Source organism: Lytechinus variegatus, chromosome 4 (assembly GCF_018143015.1).
Source record: "Lytechinus variegatus isolate NC3 chromosome 4, Lvar_3.0, whole genome shotgun sequence".
NCBI lineage: Eukaryota > Metazoa > Echinodermata > Echinoidea > Temnopleuroida > Toxopneustidae > Lytechinus > Lytechinus variegatus.
This window is the reverse complement of record NC_054743.1, coordinates 47,656,042-47,681,666: the sequence shown is the minus strand read 5'-3', so window position 1 is coordinate 47,681,666 and position 25,625 is coordinate 47,656,042. Positions and strand designations below refer to the sequence as shown.

The following is a 25,625-nucleotide window of genomic DNA, read 5'->3' as shown; positions in this document are numbered from 1 at the left end:
GTCCATTTTTGTAAAGCTCGCGGAAATCTGCGCAGAAATGCTCGTTTTCACGCTGTGTCAAGGGTATAGGGCGAAATAAAAATTACCCAGCGAAACATTTTTCATACATTTTTCCCTTGCATTTTTAGTCAATTGAAATAAAAGGGATACATTCAAGCAGTTTGTACCAATTTTACAACCCACATTGAAATTTCAACACTTAGTAAGCTAAACTTACTACCCCTTTTGTGCCAGCTGGATCTGAGGTCATAATTGAATCTGAACAAAAGTTTATATCAGACATCTCCAGCATTTTTCACTAAGTTTTTATCATATAAAGTGGGTTTTCATTTCATTTTTCATTGAATACTTGTTTCTCCATACTTTTCCAAAGTGTGACAATGATTTACAAAATGAAAATCAAGCCTAAACCATTTCATGTGATCACAGCTCAGTGTAAAGCAAATAGGGCAATTCCATGGTAACGGAATTACAAATCAGAGAAATTTGGCTGTTATTTTTGCTCACAGCATCCAGATATCTCAATATTTTCAAATTTTCTGAACCTAATACTATGCATGGCCACTAGTGCTATATGCTGAACCAAGATTTTTAGAAAACCCCTCACACGTTCAGATGTGAATGACGGATATGTGCTATGGTAACGGAATTACCAGAGAAATGAGCCATTTTGCAACCCAAAGTTTAGTAAAAGTTTCTCTGAAATCTACAACACACTAGCTCCAAGTTAATGTCTGATTCAATTCATTATAATGTCAACTTTATTTTGAAAGTAATTTATTCACAAATATCATCAACAAATTTTGATGATTGGTCTTTCTTTAGGGCAAGTACATGGTAACGGAATTACACATAATGGTAACGGAATTACGCCTCTGACATTTGGGAAGGAAAATTATATTTTTAGGCATTTAGGACTGGTGAAATGCCTCAATAAAGCTTGTTTATACATGTACATTCTTCTCTAATACTTAACACAATCTAAGTACTTCAAGTCTCTAATATTAAATAAAATATAAGTATATAGTACGTAATAGGTGGCTCTACCATGAATAAACATGATTTTACAAAATATTAGGGATCAGTGGTAATTAAATTTTAGTTCATTTTCAATTTTAGGGGTATTAGGACTTACTAGCCACTTTTTGCCTCCTGTACTGATGGAAAGAATTATGTAAAGGCCAAAAATCATCACTAGTAATCATGGTAACGGAATTACATGGACTACAGCCATACGTATACACATTAGGAATTTTACAAAAACTGAGGACAGCATGTTATCAGATCTGCATATTTAGTCAAAGATTTGTGTAGATGATAGTTTAAGATATTCTAAAGTATTTGAATACTCAAAAGAAACATAGTTTCACATACAATTGGCATCTTAAACAGTTAAACTGAAAACTTTCTATTTGGTTGTTCAATAAAATGATTTGAAAACAAAAACAATGCTGAAACCTCATGAAAATAGTGTTGACATTTACATCTTGAAAAAATTTAGTGGACAACTAAGCAACAAATTGGTTCTTAATCAGTGCACCAATCTAATTTTTTTTAAAGGTAAGGATTCATTTTCTGTCTATATGTAGCTCATTGAGGACTGCAATTATAGCAGATCTGAGTATGAAGTCAATATCGGACATCTTCCTGACAGATGTATTTCCCAAATGTGACCCTAAGAAACTGCAGTGATTTGATGATCTTATGTCATATTCATGAAATTAGTTGGTTTTCTTGGGCCATGATTTTCTTTTATTATATTAAAATTTTTATCTTCTATATAAAATATGAAAATTTCTCCGAGATGCATTTTTATCTTCCGTCTCTAACTAGATATGTGACAAAGCAGTGCCTAGGATATAAAGATATGTGACAAAGCAGTGCCTAGGATACATAGACATGTTTATCGCGTATCCAATCATTGCATCACAGATGATGTGCCTGCACCAAATTTCCTTTGAAGAAAAAAAAGAACTGCAAATAAGGTGGAGGCTACATGTATTCTCTCTATACATTTTCAATTTCAGCAATATTTCTAGGTCAATTCGCTCAAGACTTTGAAATAAGAATAAAGGAAAATGATAAATCATTTAATCATTAAAGTACTACTCTAACATTATTCTTGTAGATTAAAGAAATATTTCAAATATTTTTATTGACTAATGTTGTTTATGAAATGAAATGAAGTACAAAATGATGTGATATTGACTTCATATTTTTGTTCATTTTTTTTCAATTAAATCCCTGTAGGCACAGAATTTGATTTAATGCCATCTCACTCATTTGCCAAAACTCATGGCAGAAAGGCTTTTAATTGGTTGAATGAGATGAGTGCTACAAAAAACAGCCTTTCTCATTACAAATTGGTTCAAAAATAGGTTTGTGTCACAGAGATAAAACAAAGACAAAATGGTTATTGGAATACCATTTCCGAACGAATTTTAGGTGATTTTATATCACTTATTTTAATAGAGATATCAGAATGTCTATGAGAATACTACCACTGTCTCTTTAATAGCATTTCTCTCACAGCAGAATGCTGTACATACATTTCTACCCATTTCAAACTGAGTTATGTTGCTGTTCTCAGATGTTTTGTTATTAATGACTTTGTTGGTCTCAATATTATCACCATCCTCTCCTTAGAGAAGTGTTCACATTCTGTGTATCATCCTCACTTGAAGGGTCATCGTCGTTACTCACTTTATCCGTGAAGCAGTGATTATTGGATGATGCTGACTTTGCATGTTTCTGAGCATCCATTGCATACATGTAGGGGTGGAGCACATTATTGGTTTGGTGCTAATTAAGGCATCTTGAATATCTGTCAAATCCACCTTACTTTTGGAAATGTCATCTGTAGAAAGATTTAGTATGATTTTTTGGCATGTGATTCTTCATAATATCTGTAAATTATGGATCTCACTTCAATCTTTTCCACTCATTACTTTTTACTGCTCGCTACACTGTTCGCCAATCGATGCCAGAGTCTGGTCCCTCACCATGGCATGTTGCAAAGAATATCCAATCTTCCGTTGCAAGGACAGTTACACAGAAGATATCGCTTAAATTAGTAGGCGGTCCCTTCTGAAAACTATACCCATTTCTTTGAAGCAGAGAAATACTCCCAGCCGTCCCGGAATTTCTTTTACTGAAAAGTTCATTAAGTCTGTTGAGGGTGAATTGATCAGAGGCAATTACAAAAAAAAAGGATTGCCATTCTTTTCCAAGGCACACACAGTGAACATGGTCACTTCGTGATTGTGCGTCCAGTATTTTGGATCTCATTAGAACTGGTATTTGGCAATGACATTTTTTGCAAAATCAATCTGAATGAGAATTTTGTTAAGATCATCCTGCATAATCATTTTTCTACTCCTCCCCAAGAATTGATTGCCCATTAATCCTTTGTAAGGCATTCACCTACATTGTATGCTCCATCAATATACTTTATTGATGCTAATGTACATTATCTTGCCCTTTTTCTGAATGTTATACTCAGGCCATATTGAATGGGACTTGTTGTCAAACAATTGTATAATTTCATCCTGATTTGGAGTGTAATTACTAATCAGAAGGCTTTTAATGTTTATAACTGTGATCTGCAGCTAAGATATCAACATGCCACTTGAACAAAATTGGCTAACGCACACCCCTTTAAAGATATGATAATGGTAATTCCGTTACCATGTAATTCCGTTACCACAGTTACAGCAGAATTAGAAATGATATTTCAAAAAAATGTTGCTCAGTCTTTAGCAAGTCACATGAAATCAGAGAATTCAGAATTATATAAAATTCAAGCAAGTATTTAGTTCATAGGAAAAGTTTTTCAGTTTCATGGTAACGGAATTACATCCGTTTTTTGTAGTAGATTGCAAAATTTTCTCTGAGAAATTTGAAAATACCCATGATAAAGACATTTGCTACTGGTAATTATTACACCTTCACACACAACATTAGATGATCTTGAACCAAAATTGCAAAATATTTTTTTAGTTATAAAATTTATCCAAAATATTGTAAAATACATGTTCTCTAATTGAAAATGGTCATCAAATTCAAAAGATTGCTCCGCAAAAACCGTAACAGATATTTGAAAAAGGTTTTCAGTTCCTTAAAATATAAGGTTTTGTGTAAAAAGGACATTCACATTCAGATGCATATTATTAATTTTGAATTTTACTGTTTTTACCCTCTCCCATGTGGAATTGCCCAATATCGTCATGATGGCCTTGGTGTGTGGGGGAGTGGGGTGGGGCACAATGCACTTTTCGAAGTGTTTTTGGCAAGGAAACAAGTTTAAAAAGGTAAAAGATATCTTCAAATCAATTTACTAGTAAAATTCCACGTTATTCATGATTAAGGTCTACTTTTATTCGCATAACAATTTTAAAGTTCTGCGCAAATCATTTTTCACTAACTTTTCAAAAACAAGTGGTGCTCACTCAAGCGGAAATATTTTTCGACAGTTATATCTTCACTTGCTTAAATGGATCTGTACCAATGTTAAAATGTGGAAATGTATAATTTTACAGGATATTTTCTAAGTGTAAACTTTGATACGCACTGGATGTATTTCCTAGACAATTACCATGTATGAATGATTTGAGAGCCAAATGACCTGAAATATAATATCCCTACCCGTTAGTGATTTATGGGTTGCATATCTCATGCATTGTGGTGCAAATCAGAAGCGCTCGCATGCATCGACTTTTGAACCCCTGATGTACTAAAAGTAAATGTTTGTCAAATGGAAGGCGGGGGCGGTCAAATTGTGGCTACAAATCCCGGGGGTGGGGCACTCACATATATCGGTGGTGCAGGGACGTACCACTTTGTTGACCCCCCTTTCAGACCTAATTTTCAGTTAGAAACTCTAGATACTCCAAATGACAACAACAGAAGTTCAGTTCAGAAGCCACCCAGCCCAGATGCAAGACCCCCGTTACGAGGCATGTCTGTTCCCCAGCCCTGCCATAGATCTAGTTGATTTTGTCAAGTCCGAGCACCGAATGTGAGAGATGCACGTACGGCTTCGCAATTCCCAACATATAACTAGTAGCCACTCCATGCATGCAAAGCGCTATGATGCAACATACCTACAGTTCCATTGGGATCGTCCCAGTTTACAGGGACTGTCTCAGTTTATAAGGATTTCTTCACACAAGAAATCTAGGAAAGTTCATTCACCTGTCAAGTGCCGACACCAATCAAGTGTGCTAGTCAATGAAAACATATCAGGTTTCATAACAAGATTATTGGAAGACGGTAAGTCATGAAAAATAGACGGTGAACAGGGGGGAATTGAGGTCATTGAATCTATTTTTAGCACTCTCAATTTCCGCAATTGCTGTCTTTGTCCCGTAGGGGAAGTGAAAAAAAACGTCCCCATAAAGGACAGTCTCAATTTATCAAGACATGATTTGTCTTGTTTTCTGGGACAATCCCAATATTTGGACCAGCGCCTCTACTGCCCATTCCAAAGACCTTTTTCACACACCGTGGTAGGCCCTATATATTTAGTTACCACGACCTCCATACTTTACCCTTTTAATCAGTTCCTTAGACCCCCATTTCAAAGTTTTGTGAGGCAAACCCCCATTAAAAAAAAATTTGATTAAAATAACTTTTCATCAAAAATTTTTATTACTTGTTGGATTTTTTTTTCATTTAAAAAAAAATTTGTTGGGGTGGACTTAACTTCTTAAGTCAATTTTCCCCCGCTTTCGTGCATTTTTTTAGGCCAAAACGGAAAAAGAACTTTGACATGATCAGATTTTCCTGTTCTTTTTATTGATTTTTTAAAAATACATGTAAAGACAGAAGTCGATGAGCCCCGTTGGCTGCCATGCCATCTGTCCTATCAGCCAAATCGTGGTTCTGGGAACCACTCGTCGATTTGTATATGCGCACTTGTGTACAAAGACAAGTAAATGGTGGAAATGAGGAATTGTGCGTGTGACTAGCGCTGTGACCTGTGACTGTGTGTGTATTGAAGTGAACGTGGTTCCCAATATTCGCGATAATGCCATGGCATCAATCATGATCATGCTATATAAAGCTAAAGCTAAATCAAATTTGAAGTCTTGCCTAAATTGGGATTTAGTTTCCGGAAATTTCATTTTCTTGAAGAGCTGTGGAAACAGTTCCGCTCCAACTGCACCAACGCATCGGCAATCGCGTCCCACCACCACTCCACTCATAATCGCCGCGCCACTGCACTGGCACTGCACTACTCTACAGTACTGTCAGTAGTCGCAGCCAGAGGACTAGCGGCGGCGCCAGTCAGTGCGATGCGGGACCTACGGCTACGGCGGGCGGTAAGGTAAGGAAAAGGTGCCGCATCGGATAAAAAAAGAAACATTCGGTTAACTTACATAAAACTAAGCTACCAGATACAAATTTTTAACTACAAGCAGGAGGTAACAGTATGAAACTTACGAGTCTAGAATCGCTGGAATTTTCATGATGATAGGTTTAATTTCACGAAAAACGCCAACAACAACTCACAGCTTTTCTTTCCACGGCACCACGTAAACATAGGTGCAATGTACGCTACCGTGGTCTGGTACCGTACTCGAATTGCACATGATTTCCCGTTAAAAAAAAGAAAACACTTAACGTGATAACCGAGTGTACCAGTAATCTCAGCTTCAATACTTGGACCTGGTTCGGTCCGGGGTCGGTGTATCTATGTATTTTCCGTCAACAAAATACAAGCAAAAATTACAAAGTCAAATTTCAAATCAAATATAATTAGGGCCCTAATCTGACAAAAGGGTTTAAGTGCAATTTTTTTTAATACTTGTTTTCAATGTACAAGAGGCTACCGGAAATAAATGTCTTCAAAATCAACATGCAAATACACATACACTTTATTAAAATTGTCTTAATCTGACAATATAGTATTTCTGCTTTAAATGAGATCTTGAAAAACAAAAGTAATCCGATAAAAGACTCCAGAATGAAATAAAATATGGAGTCCATCAACCCAAAATAACTCCCATTACTAGTCAATTAATGCTCAAACTTCACAGATGATTTTCTTGGAAAGTTTTTTTGGGCAAATGTGCAGACCAAAATAGACCTCAAAAGCCCTAATCCCAAGTTTAGACATCATGTAACACTTATTTACTAAAATGATCAGTTTCACCAGGGTCAAATATGTTCCGCTTTTTTACCGGACGCCCAGGGGAGGGGTGGGGGTAACCTGAAGACAAACCTGTATAAGAGTGTATTGATATATAGACATTGACTTATTGTTCAGACATGTATTATGTGTAAATAGTCTTTGTTGTTCTGCTCTAAAGCGCCTTGAGCATCTAATCAAGATGGAAAGTGGGCTATACAAATCTCATGTTATTATTATTATTCAATTTAAAGACAAAATTGTATGGAAGGTTATGAAAAAAATCAGTTAGTAATAACTAAAAAAGGAATAGCTTCATTTAATCAATTTCACTCAATTTTCTGGATTTTGTTTCGTATTTTTTTCATCTAGATTGAGTGGAGTCTTCATTTAACAATGTTGTTTTTCAATTAAATTCTTTATTCCATTTTCATTCAAAACGTAATTCAAAGTAATATAAAAGTACAATTTTACAAACGAGCACTAACAAAAAAAATGAGCATAAAATGGAAATGGGGGGGGGGGGGGGGGTCCACTAAAAGCAAAGCTTGTAAAGTGTGGATCCCCCTTGGAAATGAAGAAAATATATAATCGACTTATTCATATATGCGTTTATACTGACAGGAAAGAAAGCTTGGCGCGTTTCATTCAGCATGCAGGAAATATTGCACTATAACAAGTGTTAATTTTGTTATTCTTTGTTCAATGCGTTTATCTCTACATGTATGACAAAGCCTGCCTGAAGGTTTATTGCGAATCCGAAAAATAACTTTGATCTAATAAATCAGAGTGCATGCGAAGTAACAGTTATTATTGGAAAAAAAATGTTTAGAGTGTGGACAAAGTAGAATTTAATGGTAGAGAAAGCAGTGTTAGGGCTATTTTCCCCCTTATAGTGCATCTGTTATACAAAAAAGTTATTCCGTCGAAAATCTCAACGCTGTTAATTTCCTGCTACGCTTTTATTTTGATTCATTAACGTCCGTCTTCTTCTCCATGGTGATGAGGGAAGCCCAGATGACTATATCTCGGAGCGCTACCATGGCAACAAAGGACTACCAGAATGTGATGACGTCAAACTGATTTTGTGCCCCGGTTTTGTGCCTACAGCAGGATGATCAAACGGGTTTGAAGATGGAGAAATGCATCATCCATGCACTGTTTTGAAGTGAGGACAATAGGTAGGGGAGGAGAAGAAGTGGGGAGGAGAGAAAATGTGGTGTCGTTATACGAGGAGGGGACACAAAAAGGGAAGAGAGGGGGAGAGAGAAGGGATAGAGGAGAGAGCGTGAGCGAGAAGAGAAAGTGGAAAGGGAGAGGGAGTGAGGGGAGAGAGGAGAGGGGGAGGGCGGCAAAGAGGAAACATAAGAGAGAGAGAGGGGGGTGATGTATGTTTAAGCCTACATAATATACCTTGATATTACATATCTCACTAACCACTGGAGTAACTGCATATTTCGGGGCAAATAGTAGAGCCAATGGCATACCTGACGGCACTGTCGGCAGAATAGTGGAGTGATCTTAAGAACCATATGGTAGCATATTTTCGTGGAATACACCAGTCTGAGACCATTGAAAACACGCGCTGTCCCAGGAAATGTTCTCATTGCTATTATCACACCATTGCATCACCAAAATCGTCATGAATCCTCATCACCACCATCATCAAAATCATCATCATCGTCGTCATCATCATCATCATCATCATAATCATCATCATCATCGTCACCATCATCACCCTATCAATGATAATCATCATTATCATCACAACCAACAACATTAATATCATCATCATCATCACCACCAACAACAACAACAACAACTACATTAATATCATCATCATCATCATCATCATTATCATCACCACCAACAACATTAATATCATCATCATCATCATCACCACCAACAATCCTCATCATCATCATAATCATCACCACCACCACCAACTACATTAATATCATCATCATCGTCATCATCATCATCATCATCATCTTCATCATTGTGATCATCCATTCATTCGTTTCAAGGGGGCACATTTTCCCTTAGACAATTTGAAAAGCAAAAAAGTGGTTTTTCAAAAAAAAGAAAATAAAGGTCATTCTGTCTCACGTAAAATTTGACAAGCAAAAATCCTCACTTGTGTATGACGACATAATTATTCCCATTAAAATATTTAGTGTGACTCTCAGGGGAGGGGCGGGGCACATCTGGATGTGACCCCCCTTGGGTCCGCCACTGTCTTCATCATTACCATCACCACCGACATTAAGAAGACGATGATGATCGTCATCATGACATAACCATCATCATTATCATCCTCACCTTCTCCTTCCTTGTCTTCTCTTCCTCCTCCCCGTCATCATTAACAACTTTAACACGAGAACCATCATGACTACAACTATTAACTATCATAGCACCGTCAACATCATTATCACAATCCCGAGAAAAATTACATTCTTTCTTCATATCAATTTCGTTTTTGCCAATAATAATAATAATATATATATATATATATATATATATATATATATATATATATAATAATAACATTTTTCCATAATAATCCATTTGAATTTTTAAAGACACGAAAATCCCCTCCAGAGATTGATTTTTCAATCCATAGGGCATTTTAATGATAATAATTATAATACTTTATTGATAATAATAATAATATGAACGACAATAATGATGATGATGATAATAATAATAATAGTAATAAATAATAATGATAATAATAATAGTAATAACAATAATAATAATAATAAGAAGAATAAGTATAAACACCGGCAACTAAAAATAATTCCAATCTCATCCGCTAATACCTACACCATCACATCCATAAGTATAAAAAAACCAACTTTGTTTGGGAAACCAATTTCTCTTGATTATCGCATGCATTCAAAAACAGGTGTGGCAGATGTCTTCTTGGAATAACAAGACTTCATTAAGAAAAAAATAAACCTTCTAAAAGCTTTTGCTGCCTTGGTTAATTTAATACACATCATTGGGTTTATCGTTCATTTCTGCATGGGGACGAGCTGGCAGCATAACAATCAGGATATATTAGTCATGTTAGCTTCATACTGGCTCTCAAAACCGTGTGATAAAAATAATCTATCAAATTAGTTGCATTGGGTATCATAACAAATGAATTATACATAATCCCAGCACTTCATGTGAAACTGAGACGGGTAAGGAAAGTATTTCTACCTGATCATTCTGCCGTGAAATGAAGGTCGTCCATGCCCCACTCGGGGACGCATTTGAAGTGGAAAATTGATATTTTAATCACTTATTGATGCTATTGATCGGCACAGTGCCCGATATTGTGGACAAGACAAGTGAATTTTCGAGTCACATTACTAAAAAGAATAAAATAATATTGTAAGGTTTTGAAGTACAAAACGAAGGATGTTCTGAACTGATATGATTTGAATAACTGATCATGTCAGATTGATATTGAGATATTTCAATGAGCGGGTTTAAGATTTCACAGTTCAGGGTCTCATAAATGGGTTGACCCCCCCCCCCCCGAGTTTGCTTACAAAGAAATATTGAAGAAAAAAAGCATCAAATCATTCCACTCAAGAAATAGCTCTCATGATAAGTGGGGGCGTAGTGGTCTAATAGTTAAGACTCTCGTCTTTCAATTTGAGGGACGTGGGTTCGAGTCCCAGCCACATTGTGCTGCACTCGGACGAGCATGACCAGGTGAGGCATATGGGTTTTTTTTTTTTACAATGTTTCATAATTCATCCCTTGTTCGTTTCTCTTATATTGATTTCTAAATTCTTGGATCACTTGTAATTCATGTAAAATTCAGAAATGGGCTAGCCACATTTTCCCATCATGCCCATTGGGAGGTAGCCCCTGCATGCGGCAAATTTAAGAGGTGGTTTTTTGGTCTATAAAACAATATTAGTCTGATTCTTCGCAGGTATAAGTCTAATACCATTTGCTCTCCTGTCAATTGACGTTTGATATACACTAGACTTAGTCTATAATAGGCACAGGCCATACCCAATAAATAGTCTAATTCTCATAGTATAATACCCAATTGGTCGACATTTTACTTCGCCTCCTTATCATAATTTCGCATTGTTAAAATAATGAAAATCAGGTCCGAAAGCAATTCGTCTAACCAAACAGAATAAATGGTATTAGAACAGGTGAATATTCGACAAAGTGGTATGCTTATAGGCCCAACAGAAACTCAAACACATTACAGTAGTAAATAGGATAAATTGATATTAGACCAAATGTTTCATAGACGAAATAGGTACTGAAGTCCAACTGAGAGTTCACCTACCATTAAAACTAAAGAGGGGTGGACTAAACGTGGCCAACACCGTTTCATGAAAAGACTTGTCAGAAGTTTTATCCGACAGTTACTATGTCTATGGTAAGAGTGCCTCTCAGCCACTCAGAATCAATGAGCTGAAAAACTGTCGGAAGTTGATGACACACTCCCCAGGGCTCTCACTGACTGGAAGTTATGAATACCAAGTATTGGAATATACCCTTTGAGGTAAATATTAGAACTACTTAAAATAATAATTCCGCTTTTATATATACATATATATTAATACGCGTCTAAGCGCTTCACAGATATTATTATTAACCCGGTCAGTGGATTCAATCATTCATTCCCACTCACAATAAATGTACATAACTCCCTAAAGTATTCCAGTCAGTCGCCGGTATAAATCGGAACTGGACACTGACTTTCACATCCTACCCATTTAGCAACTTGGTCGAGAGTTGCAAAGTGTGGATTAACGCCTTGCCAATGGACGCCAGACCGCCGCAGGACTCGAACACACGACCCTCTGTTTACAAGGCGAAAATCAGAACCACTACACGACGGCTCCTCCACACAATCATAAAAGAATAAATTAGCGTATGATCGTATTTGTAAGAGAAACTCATTACTTAAAAAAAGTATCAGTTTTGCTACTTATTAACACTACAATTATCATGATTATCGCGGTATGAAAATAATGGATAGAGAGTTAATGTGCTATCATTTTTAGGTGGGCCTGTGCGTATTACGAGACTTCACAGCTCAGAACGTTGCATTTCGGGTAATGAACCTAGCCAGATATGAGTAGTGGAGGACCTGAGGTGATGCTATTTAAGACTGCTGCATGGTTCGTAAGCCCTTTAATGGAAAAAGTTTGAGTGTGTCATATGGAAAAAACGAGCAGACTTTATCCATAGTGTAATTGGAAATGAATAATTAAGAAGTTCCTATCAGAATGGCCGCCTCGATTAGCAAGGCCCGGTAACACGAAGGCCAACAATTGATCGTTGGACTGATTCTGAAGATTGGCTGTGTCACTCATTGCATCAAATGATAAACATCAATCACAAAATCACGTAGCTGTATGGGGGCTCTATTAGCTTTGATTTTTTTTTACCGCGTGGTCATGCAGCTAATATAGAGAGGCCTTGCCAACTTTAGAAACACAAGATAAATATTCTTTCGTGCCATTGTCAATATAGGCAGAAGAAAGTTTTCTTATTTCCTTGTATTGATAGAAATAGTCATTTTGTCTATAGAATCACAATTGGCATTATCTAGGCAAAGAATAGCCCTAGAAAGTGCAGTTTTTCACCTAACTTTGATACCCCCATGGGCCCTATGGTGCATGCTGCGTGCCTTCGTCATGTTTGTGTATGCGATACACCATTGTGAAAGGTGTCTAAGTTGTTGTTGTTGTTATTTTAGAAACAAATTCATATCTTGATCAGTAAACTGAATAAGCTGCAAGTTGAAAAAAAATATGAATATAAATAGTGTCTAAAATATATAGGACTTGACAGGGACAATAAACAATGTAAGGAAATTAAAATCGCTGGTACATACACACACACACACACACACACACACACACACACACACACACAGATATATATATATATATATATATATATATATATATATATATATATATATATATATATATATATATATATATATATATGGGATTTATGGGAGAAAAAGACGCGAGGAGAATAAATGAAAAAAGAAGGAATAAAGAATTGTAGGTCATACATGTTATAAAGAACATGGGCAGAAAGTTAAAGGTCAAGTCCACCCCAACAAAAACTTGATTTGAATAAAAAGAGAAAAAATCAACAAGCATAACACTGAAAATTTCATCAAAATCGGATGTAAAATAAGAAAGTTATGGCACTTTAAAATTTCGCTTCATTTCACAAAACAGTTATGTGCACATCTCGGTCGGTATATGCAAATGAGGAACTGATGACATCACCCACTATGTCTTTTGTATTTTATTATATGGAATATGAAATATTTTTATTTTCTCGTCATTGTCATGTGAGAGGAAGTTTCATTTCTCCCTGAACACGTGGAATTCCATTATTTTAACATTTTGTGCTTCAGGCAAGGAGGTCCTAATCGTCAAATTCGTAAAAATTTAAATATTGTATAATTCAAACATTAAAAAACAAAAGAAATAGTGAGTGACATCATCGACTCTCTCATTTGGATGTAACTGGATCGTTCATATAACTATTTTGTTAAAATTGAGCGAAACTTTGAAATGTCATAACTTTCTTATTTTACATCCGATTTTGATGAAATTTTCAGTGTTATGCTAGCTTGATTTTTCTCTATTGATTCAAGTCAACATCTTTCTGAGGTGGACTTGACCTTTAATTGATGGCATCGGGTAATAATCACAGACACCCCGCGGAAAGGGAAGGGGAGAGAAAGAAAGAAAGAAAGAGAAAAAGAAAGAGAAAAAGAAAGAGAAAAAGAAAGAAAAAGAAAGAAAGAAAGAGAGAGAGAGAGAGTAAGAGGAGAGATGGAAAAAGATTAAATTAGGGGGTGGGCGGGGATGACATGCATATGGACGAGATAATCCAGGGATAGGAGAAGTGTCGATTATTGATGGCTTTCAATCTAACTGGGACTATTTTGGGAAGTTGTAAAGGTTATACATTAACACCAATTTACAATGCCACGATCGGTTCGTGTATTATTTCGATGAACAAAAACTGGCAGAAAAAAATATATTGGAATATTTCTGAAATTGATAATGTATCAATCAATTAATAAGATTTCACGATATTTTTTTCCGGTTTTCCATCACACTGGCCATAAAAACTTATCTTCCAAAGTTCCATTTTAAAAACCTTTAAGGTGGTATTCTTATTCGGAAAGCCATGGTTTAGTTAAACCCGGGTTAATTCAGACCACACTTATAACACCCTGTACAACGAGTGCCATTTGTCAACTCATGCATTCATCAATGTTTATTAAATATTCCTATTCTGCTGCAAAATGTTGTAAAAAATTAATTGAGTTATAAAATGGAATGATAGGAAAATACAAAAAATATTCATTAATAACAATCACCACGAATATGGAAGAAATATTATGGAGTCCAGCACGTCTATATAATTGGTGTTTAAAATTCTCGTTTAAACTAGGGCTAAACCAAAGTTTTATCATCAGAATAGCTTTGTCTACATTGAGTAATGCATTCGATTAGACCAATTAACCACCATGGAAACCACCAGTTTAAAGATTAAATGTAAATACTTCGATAAATAATGGTCTGTTTTGATTTCTACTCAGATCCGTAGTGTAGAATACAAACATCAACTGCATGGGGGAGGGGGTGAGGTAGCACATTCGGATATGGCTGTATGTGGCCTCACACTCGCAAATCAGAAAAGAAACAATTTATTCCTTAACAAAAAAGGGAGTGCGATCAGGACGGGACGGGGACAGGGGCGGATCCAGGATTCCCCGTGGGGGTGGCACATTATCCCGAGAAAATTGAGAAGGGAGAAAGGTCTTCACTGTCAAAGGGGGAGGGGCCCACTTCTGTTTTAATGGCATTTTTACATTACAAATTTTAATTGTGCCTCTCAAGGGGGAGGAGAGGGGGGGGGGTGTCACGGGTCGGCTGTGCCCGCCCCCTTGATCTGCCAGTGGATGGGGAGTTTAGGTGCATACTGCTGCATCAAAGGTGAACTATAAATTGCAATTAAACAAACATGTTGAAGTGATTGTCCCTCGAAGTTACTTTCATAATCTTATGAGTGTTAGTATGATCATGGTTATTCAAAAGTGGTTATTTCACACGACTACCCGCCTGCATGCATCCATAAGTATAACTAGATAACCGACGGCTGAAGACCCTCTGACATCCTTTTGTGGTTTGTTTTTGTTTTCCAACCATACTGGACGTCTGGTAAGCTTCCCCTTTAAGTGGTCAATGTCCAAGTTTTATTTGGACGGTTGTCCTTCGCTATTTAGTCTATAGAGAAATTAGTAGTTCCAGAGGATGTATTATTGTCCTGCCTTGTGTTGGTGAACGGGATGCCTATATACACTGCTTAACACACATATATATATATATATATATATATATATATATATATATATATATATATATATATATATATATATATATTTGTGTGTTAGTCTTTGGTTGCTTCGGATATTTAATTTCAGTGTTGTCAGTTTATTCACTTAAAACAACATGTAGATTATTATTGTTTCATGAAAGTTTTAAGTCATAGAAATCTCAACAGCTTTATTCGGTAATTCCTTGAACAAAAAAGTGAAATAATATATAACACCCATCCACCTAAAGCAGCAGTCTATCTGCATGATCTACAATAATCACTTTATTTATGTCTTCCACTGGATAAGCATTACAGCATTTCGTTTTAACAGACCGTTACTGCGCTTGGATACCCCATGCATTAAAAAGAACCGTGATTTTTCAATGCATATAATTAAGGACTTTGCACGTCATCTACAATGTATACATTACAGTCTATATTGCAAGGGCGTCGAGAGGTGCAAAAAAGTGACATGAATTTAAAAATAAATTAAATAAACACATTAATCATACACAAAGTCATAATACTGGTTCAGGACCGGCGCAGGCTGAGCACAGGGCGACTGCCCAATATGATTTCTTAAGTTATATAGTATAGTATAGTATAATATAGTAATGGCATTAGCAATATATACACGCTTGGCAGCCAGTGGCTGAAATATACATGTTTACAAAATATAAGAACATACAAAGATATTTTACAAAGAGTACATAATAAAAAAAACAATCATTCAATATATAATAGATTAAATTACACAAATATTTTCATTAAGATGGATTTAATTATATAAATGAGTTCTAAGTATAAGTTAAATTATAAATCGCATAGAATCACATCATATTGCATAGATAGACAGAAGAAAGCAAAACAAAAGAAAAACAAATAAGAAAAGGATGATGAAGGGGGGGGGGGGTGATATGAAGAGGTTATCACAAGCTTTGCCCCACCCCCTTTGATTTTTCAGTACGCATTTGGTTTTAATCAAAGTGATGTACATTCAATTGTTAAACCAACCTAATATATTTTACGGAATTTTATTTCAAGGCACCAGTAATGGTCATGAAATCGGCTTGTGTTTCATATAACGTCTACCTAAAATACCGCTCTACCCATTTATAAAACATGTTTGATATAAATAGTTTCACTGCAACCATGCTGCAAACACCTTCCTAATAAAAAAAATCTACAAAATAAAATCATCAGAGAGAGAGAAAAAGAAAATAGAAATGATGTATAACTCTTTGAAACGATATATGCTGTATAACGCATCAAGTACAAATACGTCACATCTGCTTAAATCATTCATATTCAGAACAACAATTAATGCAGCATAAGAGCTGACTGCAGCGCTCAATATCTGACGTCAAATCTAGTCAGTAATGGATTCCTATTAGTCGCAAACGGTGAGAAACGCGGGAGAACACCGCCGATCAAAATGTGAAAGTTCATTCTCCCTCCTTCACGGGTGTACTAGAGTGTTAACGGGACTTAAATCCTTACTAAACGAATATTATATGCATTTTCATCGCGTCATGATTTATGTACGCCAGGAAATGTGGGATGATCCAAAGTAAAACGCGATTGAATACAAAGTTGTTCACTACATGAACCTACCTGGAGTTGTTGAACAGTTTAATTGAGAATTAAGTATATAAATAACTTTGTTGCTTAAGATTTCAAACAGTTGTTTAAACAAATACCCTAAGCATCATGACCCTAAGGTTCGTAATACTCCGTAAGCAGCGTTGAACAAAACTTGAACGTTTTTATCGTGTATTTATTAAATCAGATTTGTCAGACATAACCTTAGACGCAATGTTTATTCGTAGCTTCTGAATAATGTCACGACATTAGATAAAATTTAATGGCTGAAGCCAATCTAACTGTGCTATATATATACGAATAAAAGAGAAATAATTGTAGAAAAAGCCCACAAGAAGCATTTTCCCAATTGAATACGTTGTCCTGACCAATGACCGAATCAATAAAAGCAAACCAAAATAGTTCAGAATACTGACCTGGAAATTGTGTTCAAGTTACCATTTACTTTTTACCAAATTGACCAAACCTAGTGCCACGCTATTATAGACCTATTATCTTTTCATTGAACACCATCATGATGATTAAGCTCAAGATCTAAATGTAAAGATAGCAACAGTAATAATAATAATCTAAATATAACCTAGGTAGTATATTGTTTTATGTCCTCATGAAAGATAAAATACAATTTGAAATAAAACTTTTGGGGGAAAATGACATTTTAGCCATAATATGTATTGGAGTAAATGGAAGAGTAGTCCTCGCCTTACATCACTATATGACATCCTGTGTGCGGCAAATTTAAAGTCTGCATTGGTATAGCGATCACCAATATTTACAATTTTTAAAAATTTATAACTTTCTTGTTGTTTGTCCAATATTGTTCAAACTCTCACCAATCAATTTGTCTGATTTTTCTTTTTCTTATAAAAGCAAGTTTTTATTTGAGTTGGATTCCAATTAAATAATATTGTTTATTTTATATCTAACTAATAAATTGTAGTATCATTTGAGTGTCCTTTTCTCAGTATCTAAAATTGTTTTATTTTCATACCAGTAGCATGATCATTATCGCCTATTTCATTTTATTTTAATGTTCACGTAGTTTCCATTTTATCGTTACATTTCGAAAACTCTATGTTTCTATTTTATATTGCTAATTTGACATGCATGCTTTTTAATTTCATTTCTTTTATATTATATGTAGTTTTCCTTTTTCATTAATTCTGTAATTGTTCACCATTATATTATGATTGTTGTATGTATTTTATACGGCTCTCTCTCTCGAAAACAGTTTTTATGCACTGAATAGACCACCCTGTCCAAAGAAAACAGAAATAATTAATTAATAAATAAATGAATTTCAATTAAGAATTCACTCACTGAAATTATCAAAAATATTATTGCAAGGGGGGGGGGGGGTAGGAGGTGTCATTGATAACTAAAGTGAATTATATTACAGTGGACGAGAAATATGACTCAGGATAATGAGATGGAGTTCCCCACATCATTCCCAAACATGCCAAACAAGATTTACTATGCAATATAGTATACGCTACCACCCCTACCCCTTTTTTATTATCTCTATCTCTTCAGAGACCGACGAAGATACATGTAGACCATAAATAAAATCTGCAACACCACGGAAATCACATTACAGAGGTTTACGTTATGCATTAAGGATCTCACGCTCCAGTTATCATAATTGCTTTTCAATTTTCAAAGTATATTTGCCCAAAGGGCCAGACCTCAGTTAAAATATCCACACGGTCTAGTGGTTGGAATTTCATTTTGCGTGTTTTCTTATGGGTTTTTAATAAAACTTCTTCATTTCGACTGTACAATTTGCATTTGAGTTCAAACGAAGGGGTGGAAATGCAAAGCAATAAATGTTTACTTTTCTTTCTTGATCGAAAGAGACAAGGATATATTAGGAATAAATTAGTATAGCTAAAAGCACCAACAAGTTTGCACTGCAGATGAGCACCCAATAAATTTCCTTAGCACTACATCCTGACTTATGGATCCTGCTGAATACCGTCGAAGAAGTAGATAAATGACCGAAATGAGAAATGTAAATTGAAAAGAGAAGTTTGAAAATCTGTTTTTATTTGTCCTGAGAAATCACACTATTGGTTATTTCCGTAAGCTTAACATGACCCTATATACACATTATCTCTCAAGTGTGTATCTAGATACGTAACCTGCAAATCCCTTACAGAGATGTCGTTTATCTAATGTATCTAGCGAGAGTGATAAATAAAATCTCAATATCTTAATTCACATAATCTTTTAGTCACTCACGGTATTCTATCTGGTGTTAAGTGAAAATATTATAATCACGATTTTCGCCAACTGAAGGATACACGTTAACTGTGATATTGTTGATAGAAGAAAAGAAGTGGTACATTAGCGCGGTTTGTCACCTATTAAATGCTGAATTGGGATAACTGTAACCTCTCAATGTTTAGCAAATGTGGCAAATTTTGCATTAATCATTTTTAAATGAATTGTTTTGTCATGGAAGAGCAATCACCACCCTTATCTTTCCATTGACTTTGAAGCAGAGTAAATAATTATTTCTTTGTGATGAAATTCGTCCTTAATTTGCCATTGGTCAGCAAGTCCCTAAAATAATCGTCATGATCAAAGTCATCATCATCACCATCATCACCATCAGCATAATCACCATCATCAGCATCACCATCACCACCATCATCACCACCACCACCATCATCATCATCACCATCATCACCATCAACATCATTATCATCATCACCATCATTATCATTATAATTATCATCATCACCACCACCACCACCACCACCATTATTACCATCACCACCACCACCACCACCACCATCATCATGATCATCACCATCATCACCATCATCCCCATCATCACCATCACCGCGATCACAATGGCCACCATCACCACCACTGTCCATCATTATCATCACACCCACCACTACCACCATCATCACCATCATCATCATCATCATCATCATCATGATCACCACCATGATCACCACCAACATCATCAGGGATTTTTCGCACAGCAACAAAGAACGAATCCTAGAACACAGTGGTAACATGCAAGTCATGTCCTTACGAAAAGCTGAGAGGCCTCTGTCGAAGTTGGTGGCTCAAGAGAGCAGTTTCGTTTTAGATTTCGAAGCTGAAGAAGAAATGCAAAATGGTCCAGAATGCAGTACCTGCCACACAGAAACGTTGCAAGCCCAGTCACATCTTTTAGATTGTGAAATCAAAGCATTTATTTCAATGTGGAAGTAACGCAGTGTTGTAATGTTAGGAATCGCGGCCTCATTGCCGGTTGGAACAAGGCCTCTTAGCGCTAACAACGTTCTTCTGCGGTCAGTACAGGGCGAAAGTGCTGTTTCCATTTACCAACTATTGCAAAGACTTCATTGTCATGAAGGGCATTTCATAATACATTGTTTATGTTCCTGAAATCGTTCTCCTTCTGCCAAAAATCCCTATTATTGCTATCAGCATCCTCCTCCTCATCATCCCTGCCGCTATTAGTCATCGTAACCATCACGCAACGGCCATCACCATTTTCACCATTGGAATCACTACTATCGGCATTTATCATCTTCATAATTCTTAATGCCTCAACCACTGTCATGATGTCATCATCCATGTAACAGCTACCATCATCATCGTTGTCATCATCATCATCACCATCATTATCATTATTACCATTATCGATACATCGTCATCTCATCTCGTCATCACCACCACCACCATCATCATCATCATAATCATCACAACCACCATCATCATCACCATCATCACCACCACCACCATCATCACCATCATCACCATCATCATCACCATCATCACCACCATCATGATCATCACCGCAACAACCAGCACCAACACCGCCACCACCACCACCATCATCATCATCATCATCACCATATCCGCCCCCATCATCCCTCAGCGCCATCATTGTTTAAAATATTACCCATCTCTACTGTCTTTATCCATTGCTGTGATTTTAAAGGCATTTTCACAGAGTCAACGAAAATGTCTCTTACAATGATACTTTTCGCCACTCCACGTGACATTTCACTTCATCTGACACTCATTTCTATACTATACCGAACCACTTCTACATATTAACCATCACCAGCGAACACGAAAATGCGATCCTGGAGACACCACACTTCAGCAACCACTGGCCGTGACTATTTCACATCTTAGCAAGATATCAACTTCAATTTCTATTGAACCGATAAGTCCTATTTAGTAATGTAGGAAACACAATCACAAGACGGAACGACGTGTAAAATATACACACTATATAGATGACCATTGTTTTCATGAGCATTTCAACATAATCTTTCAGGATACTTACCTATTCGAGCGGTCGTAGTAATACTTCGGGACGATGAAATCCTGCACGGCAGAATATATATCGAAGAGACCTTGACAAGATGATTTTAATTTTGCCTTCCATTGCGGAGCCTTATAAGAGAATCCATACGCATCCATGTTGGCGTATTTTCCCGTGTAAGTGATGTATGAACCTATTCCTCAGAGTAAACGAATAGGCCTTAGAGGATGCGAGGTATTCATGAATATATTCCAAATGGTATTATCCAAAAAATGATGCTTTCCGTGCTTTCTTGGATACGGCTCACCAATTTCAACGTGCACGCCACCCTCGATGCATAAGAATGCCCTCTCTCCTGCTAGTCACCCGGAGTGTGCGTTTTAATGGGAGAGCGCTCATGCGAGGTTGGATGTGTGTGGGTATCGATGGAAAGAGCGAGTGTGTGTGTGTGTGTGTATGTGTGCGACGTTACAGTACCGGCGAATGCGTGTGTAATTCAGTGGCGTCCGAAGCGAAGAAACCATTCAACGATTTTGGCGTGCGAACGCATTTCCAGATGCTCGAAATGGAATTACACGCTTCAAAAGGATGGCACGAGAAGGAAGATAACATCAGTAAATATTTCATCTCGCCATTATGGCAGATTTAACCCTTGTTTACATTCGAAACACAAAATGTGGACGGCTCTCTTTCCCGGTGTGCACATACAGCGAATGATTAGACGCGAGAATCTGATCGCAGAAAAATAAATAGATTACTTCTTGAGCAAGAACGGGCGCAGTGAATGGACACAGAAATCAATATTCCACGATGGGAGAATGACGTAAAGTGGATGCGAGCTGGGGATGGGATACAATACAGGCTCATGAATAATTGATGTTTTAAGTCTCAATTCCGCACAAACCAATACCAAAAATAAAATTTGTTTTGCAGCAGGGGTTCGTGAATTGCGAGATCGTCAAACTACTCAAACATTTACCAAAGACCAGGCAGAACATGCATCTATGACAAAGTCGGGATCTAGTCTAGTCATCAAATTTAGAGGGGATATTCAAGAAGTCAAAGAGATTGATGAGATGATGAAATCTGTTTGAGTAGGAAAGTTGAATTTACCGCCTACATGTATATCTTCGTCGTAACTTTCGGGCCATGTTGTTGAGTTTGTTTGTTTATCTCGAATGAACGATGTCTAACAGATAGTAGGTGAATCCCGAAGCGGTCATATCCCTCTCATGTTCATAACATTAATTGTCCAGCGTTAATATGTACACTATAAAAAAGTTTTACCCAATATTGAGCATGCATGTTGGTTGGGTAAAAATATTCCAAATATTGTGTAAATTCTACGCAATGTTGCGTTAGAATAGCCCAATATGGGGTAAGAAAAATAAACCCAGCCGAAGCAAACATGAATATTCCCTTTCTAGTCAATGTTGGGGAAAATTCTACTCTGTGTTTTAAAGTGTATATGTCGATCGACACTACCATTGAACCCCCCCCCCCCTAGAAAATGAATTCCGCTTCATCGAATACAAGACATGTATACGTAGTTTGAAAAGACAATAACAATATACCAGTATATAGCACTTAATAATATACATGTAATATAATAATAATAATTCGTACTACAGCACAGATAGGAGAGAAAGATAAGGAATGTGGGAAATAAATGGGAAAGGTGCGACAGGGGAGAAGGGGGGGGGGGGAGGGGGAGCGAGATTATTTTTTATCTGTTTCATGAGAACCCCCCCCCGCACCTATTCAAAACAAAATAAGCAATTATTATCCAATAAAGATTATATAACCCATATGGATAAAATGCACTTCGTATAAGCTGATAAGATGTCAAAAATGGTTATCAGACATTGCGGTCGTTGCCTCACCTACAACTCCGCACGGACCATCTAAACACCCCAGCTGTACTGCCATCATGGTGATTTACATGTCCAATTAGCATTGTGCACTAAAAATCAATAGACCATTAAATGTCGATAATTGACCGAGGCACTATTTCACAGGAGCCTCCTTTTCAAGATTTGTTCATTCCATTGAATAAAATATACAAATTGACATAAACAATATATTTGCATTGAATTCACATACAACGAAAAGTAATTATTTGGAATTCGGTTAAAGCTATGGTAAAAAAATAACTTGACAAGGCTGTTCTCCAGACCACAATTTAACATTTTACAATAGAGAATTTTGAAGATAAGTAATCATAAAACAATACGAAGTGAGTGAATTTTACAAAATGTATTCTGATTATGAATATAAGTAAGGAGAGAGCAAACTGTTGTATGAAAAGTACATGACTAGGGATTAGGCATGTGTTAACCGATTTGACTTTAATTTCCTTTTAATATAAGCCCTGGCATTACTCGTTCAGGGTTTCTATGAAGAAGTGTATTACAAATAAAGGGTGCATTATTATGCGTGAAAGTAAACGAAACTTAATTGTTCGTACATTCGGAAATAAGACATTCTTTCTACGACAAGTACTGCAATTATGGATCTCATTATTCTATAACGGTCGAATATTTTCCAGGCAGTGATGTGTTAACGAGTCTGAAGGGAATTAATCCTATGGGAAAATTTATAAAGAATATTGAATTGAATTGAATTTATTTTCATACTTCACAGGATAACAAAATAATAACATAATACAAGAAATACATTTGGTTACATAGAAAAATACAAAGATAATGGCAGTAAATAAAGTGAAATATGAATGAACCTGCATGAAAAGCAGAGCTTGCATGTAAATGTTTTCTTGTATCTGATTGAGGCTTGTTTTTGTTCATGTATGTATATTATCTTACTATAATTATACCAGTGAGTAATCATCATGTTTCCGAAGACAAAATAAAACATTGTGTATATCAGTAAGGTATCTTATATCATGCATATCAAGTATTTTAAATTTGAGAAACAATTACCTGAGTAAAGTATTTGTTTTTTTTGTTCTGTTCATGCATGTCTATTATCTTACTAATCATACCAGTGGAAAACAAATTTCTTTGTTGTCATCATGTTTCCGAAGACAAAACAAAATATCTTGTATCTTGTATATCAGGTATTTTCGGTTTGAGAAACAAAAGTTCCTAGTGGGCATGAAAACCAAATAAGGTATCTTATGCATATCAAGTATTTTAATTTTGAGAAACAATTACCTGAGTAAAGTATCTGTTCTTTTTTTTGTTCTGTTCATGCATGTCTATCATCTTACTAATCATACCAGTGGAAAACAAATTTCTTTGTTGTCATCATGTTTCCGAAGACAAAACAAAATATCTTGTATCTTGTATATGAAGTATTTTCAGTTTGAGAAACAAATGTTCAGAGTGGGCATAAACATCAAATAAGGTGTTTCTTGTATATCAAGTGTCTTAATTTTGAGAAACAATTACCTGAGCAAATGATTTGTTTCTTTGTTTTGTTCATACATGTCTATTATCTTACTATAATTATACCTTAGGAAAACGAATTTCTTTGTAATCATCATGTTTCCGAAGACAAAATGAAATGCCTGGTTTGTGTCTTGTACCTTGCATATCAAGCATATTTAGTTTAAGAAACAAAAGTTCATAGTAGGCACGAAAATCACATAAGGCACAGTGACTAACTACTTTATTTTGAAGCAAATCTGCCTACGTCTCTTTCGCTCCTCTTCTTTAATTGATGATAGTGAATCTTCTTGGATCTTTAATGGCAAAAAATAGCCATTATTTTGTTATAAGTCGAGCGATGGTTTATAAGTTGGTATTACAAAGAGCCCCAAGATCTATACGGTTTATCTATGTCCAAGAAACATGAGGAATCATATTTTTTTCTCTAAATAGTTTCTAGAAGTATCTTTCCATGTTGCTGAGGCTGTGCTTACATTTACCGTTGCTTACATTAAATCTTATATAGAGGTACTGCGGGCCGAAACTTATTATATCTGAATCGAGAACGAGCAAAATGATAAAAAAAATCTTCGAAATCTGAAAAAATATGAAGAAGTTGTAGCATTACAATATTTTGCAACATCTAGCAAGTGGAAAGTGGGATTTTTATCCGATAAGTCCAACTCTATCGGACAGTTACCATAGAAGAAGTTATCCTAAAGGAAGGTTGTCAGGATCCCGTTGAAGAAAGAGTTGCAATCAATCGCAACTCTAAAAATCACGCGTAACTTGATTTTCAACCAATCAACAG

The 25,625-nt window shown here is 36.0% G+C and overlaps 1 protein-coding gene across 2 annotated transcripts in view; it reads right to left on the bottom strand.

Annotated features, from left to right (window-relative positions):
* Positions 1 to 22,226, bottom strand: part of LOC121414205 (transmembrane protein 181-like) — a 62,801-nt gene extending 40,575 nt beyond the window's left edge. The window contains exon 1 of one of the 2 annotated variants that reach the window (XM_041607289.1): positions 21,447 to 22,226. In XM_041607289.1, the coding sequence (XP_041463223.1) occupies positions 21,447 to 21,583 (137 nt within the window). In that variant the 5' untranslated portion in view covers positions 21,584 to 22,226. Of the gene's footprint in view, positions 1 to 6,444; positions 6,586 to 21,446 lie in introns of those variants that run through there. The other variant, XM_041607290.1, reaches the window with a different exon arrangement.
* Positions 22,227 to 25,625: the final 3,399 nt, after the last annotated feature.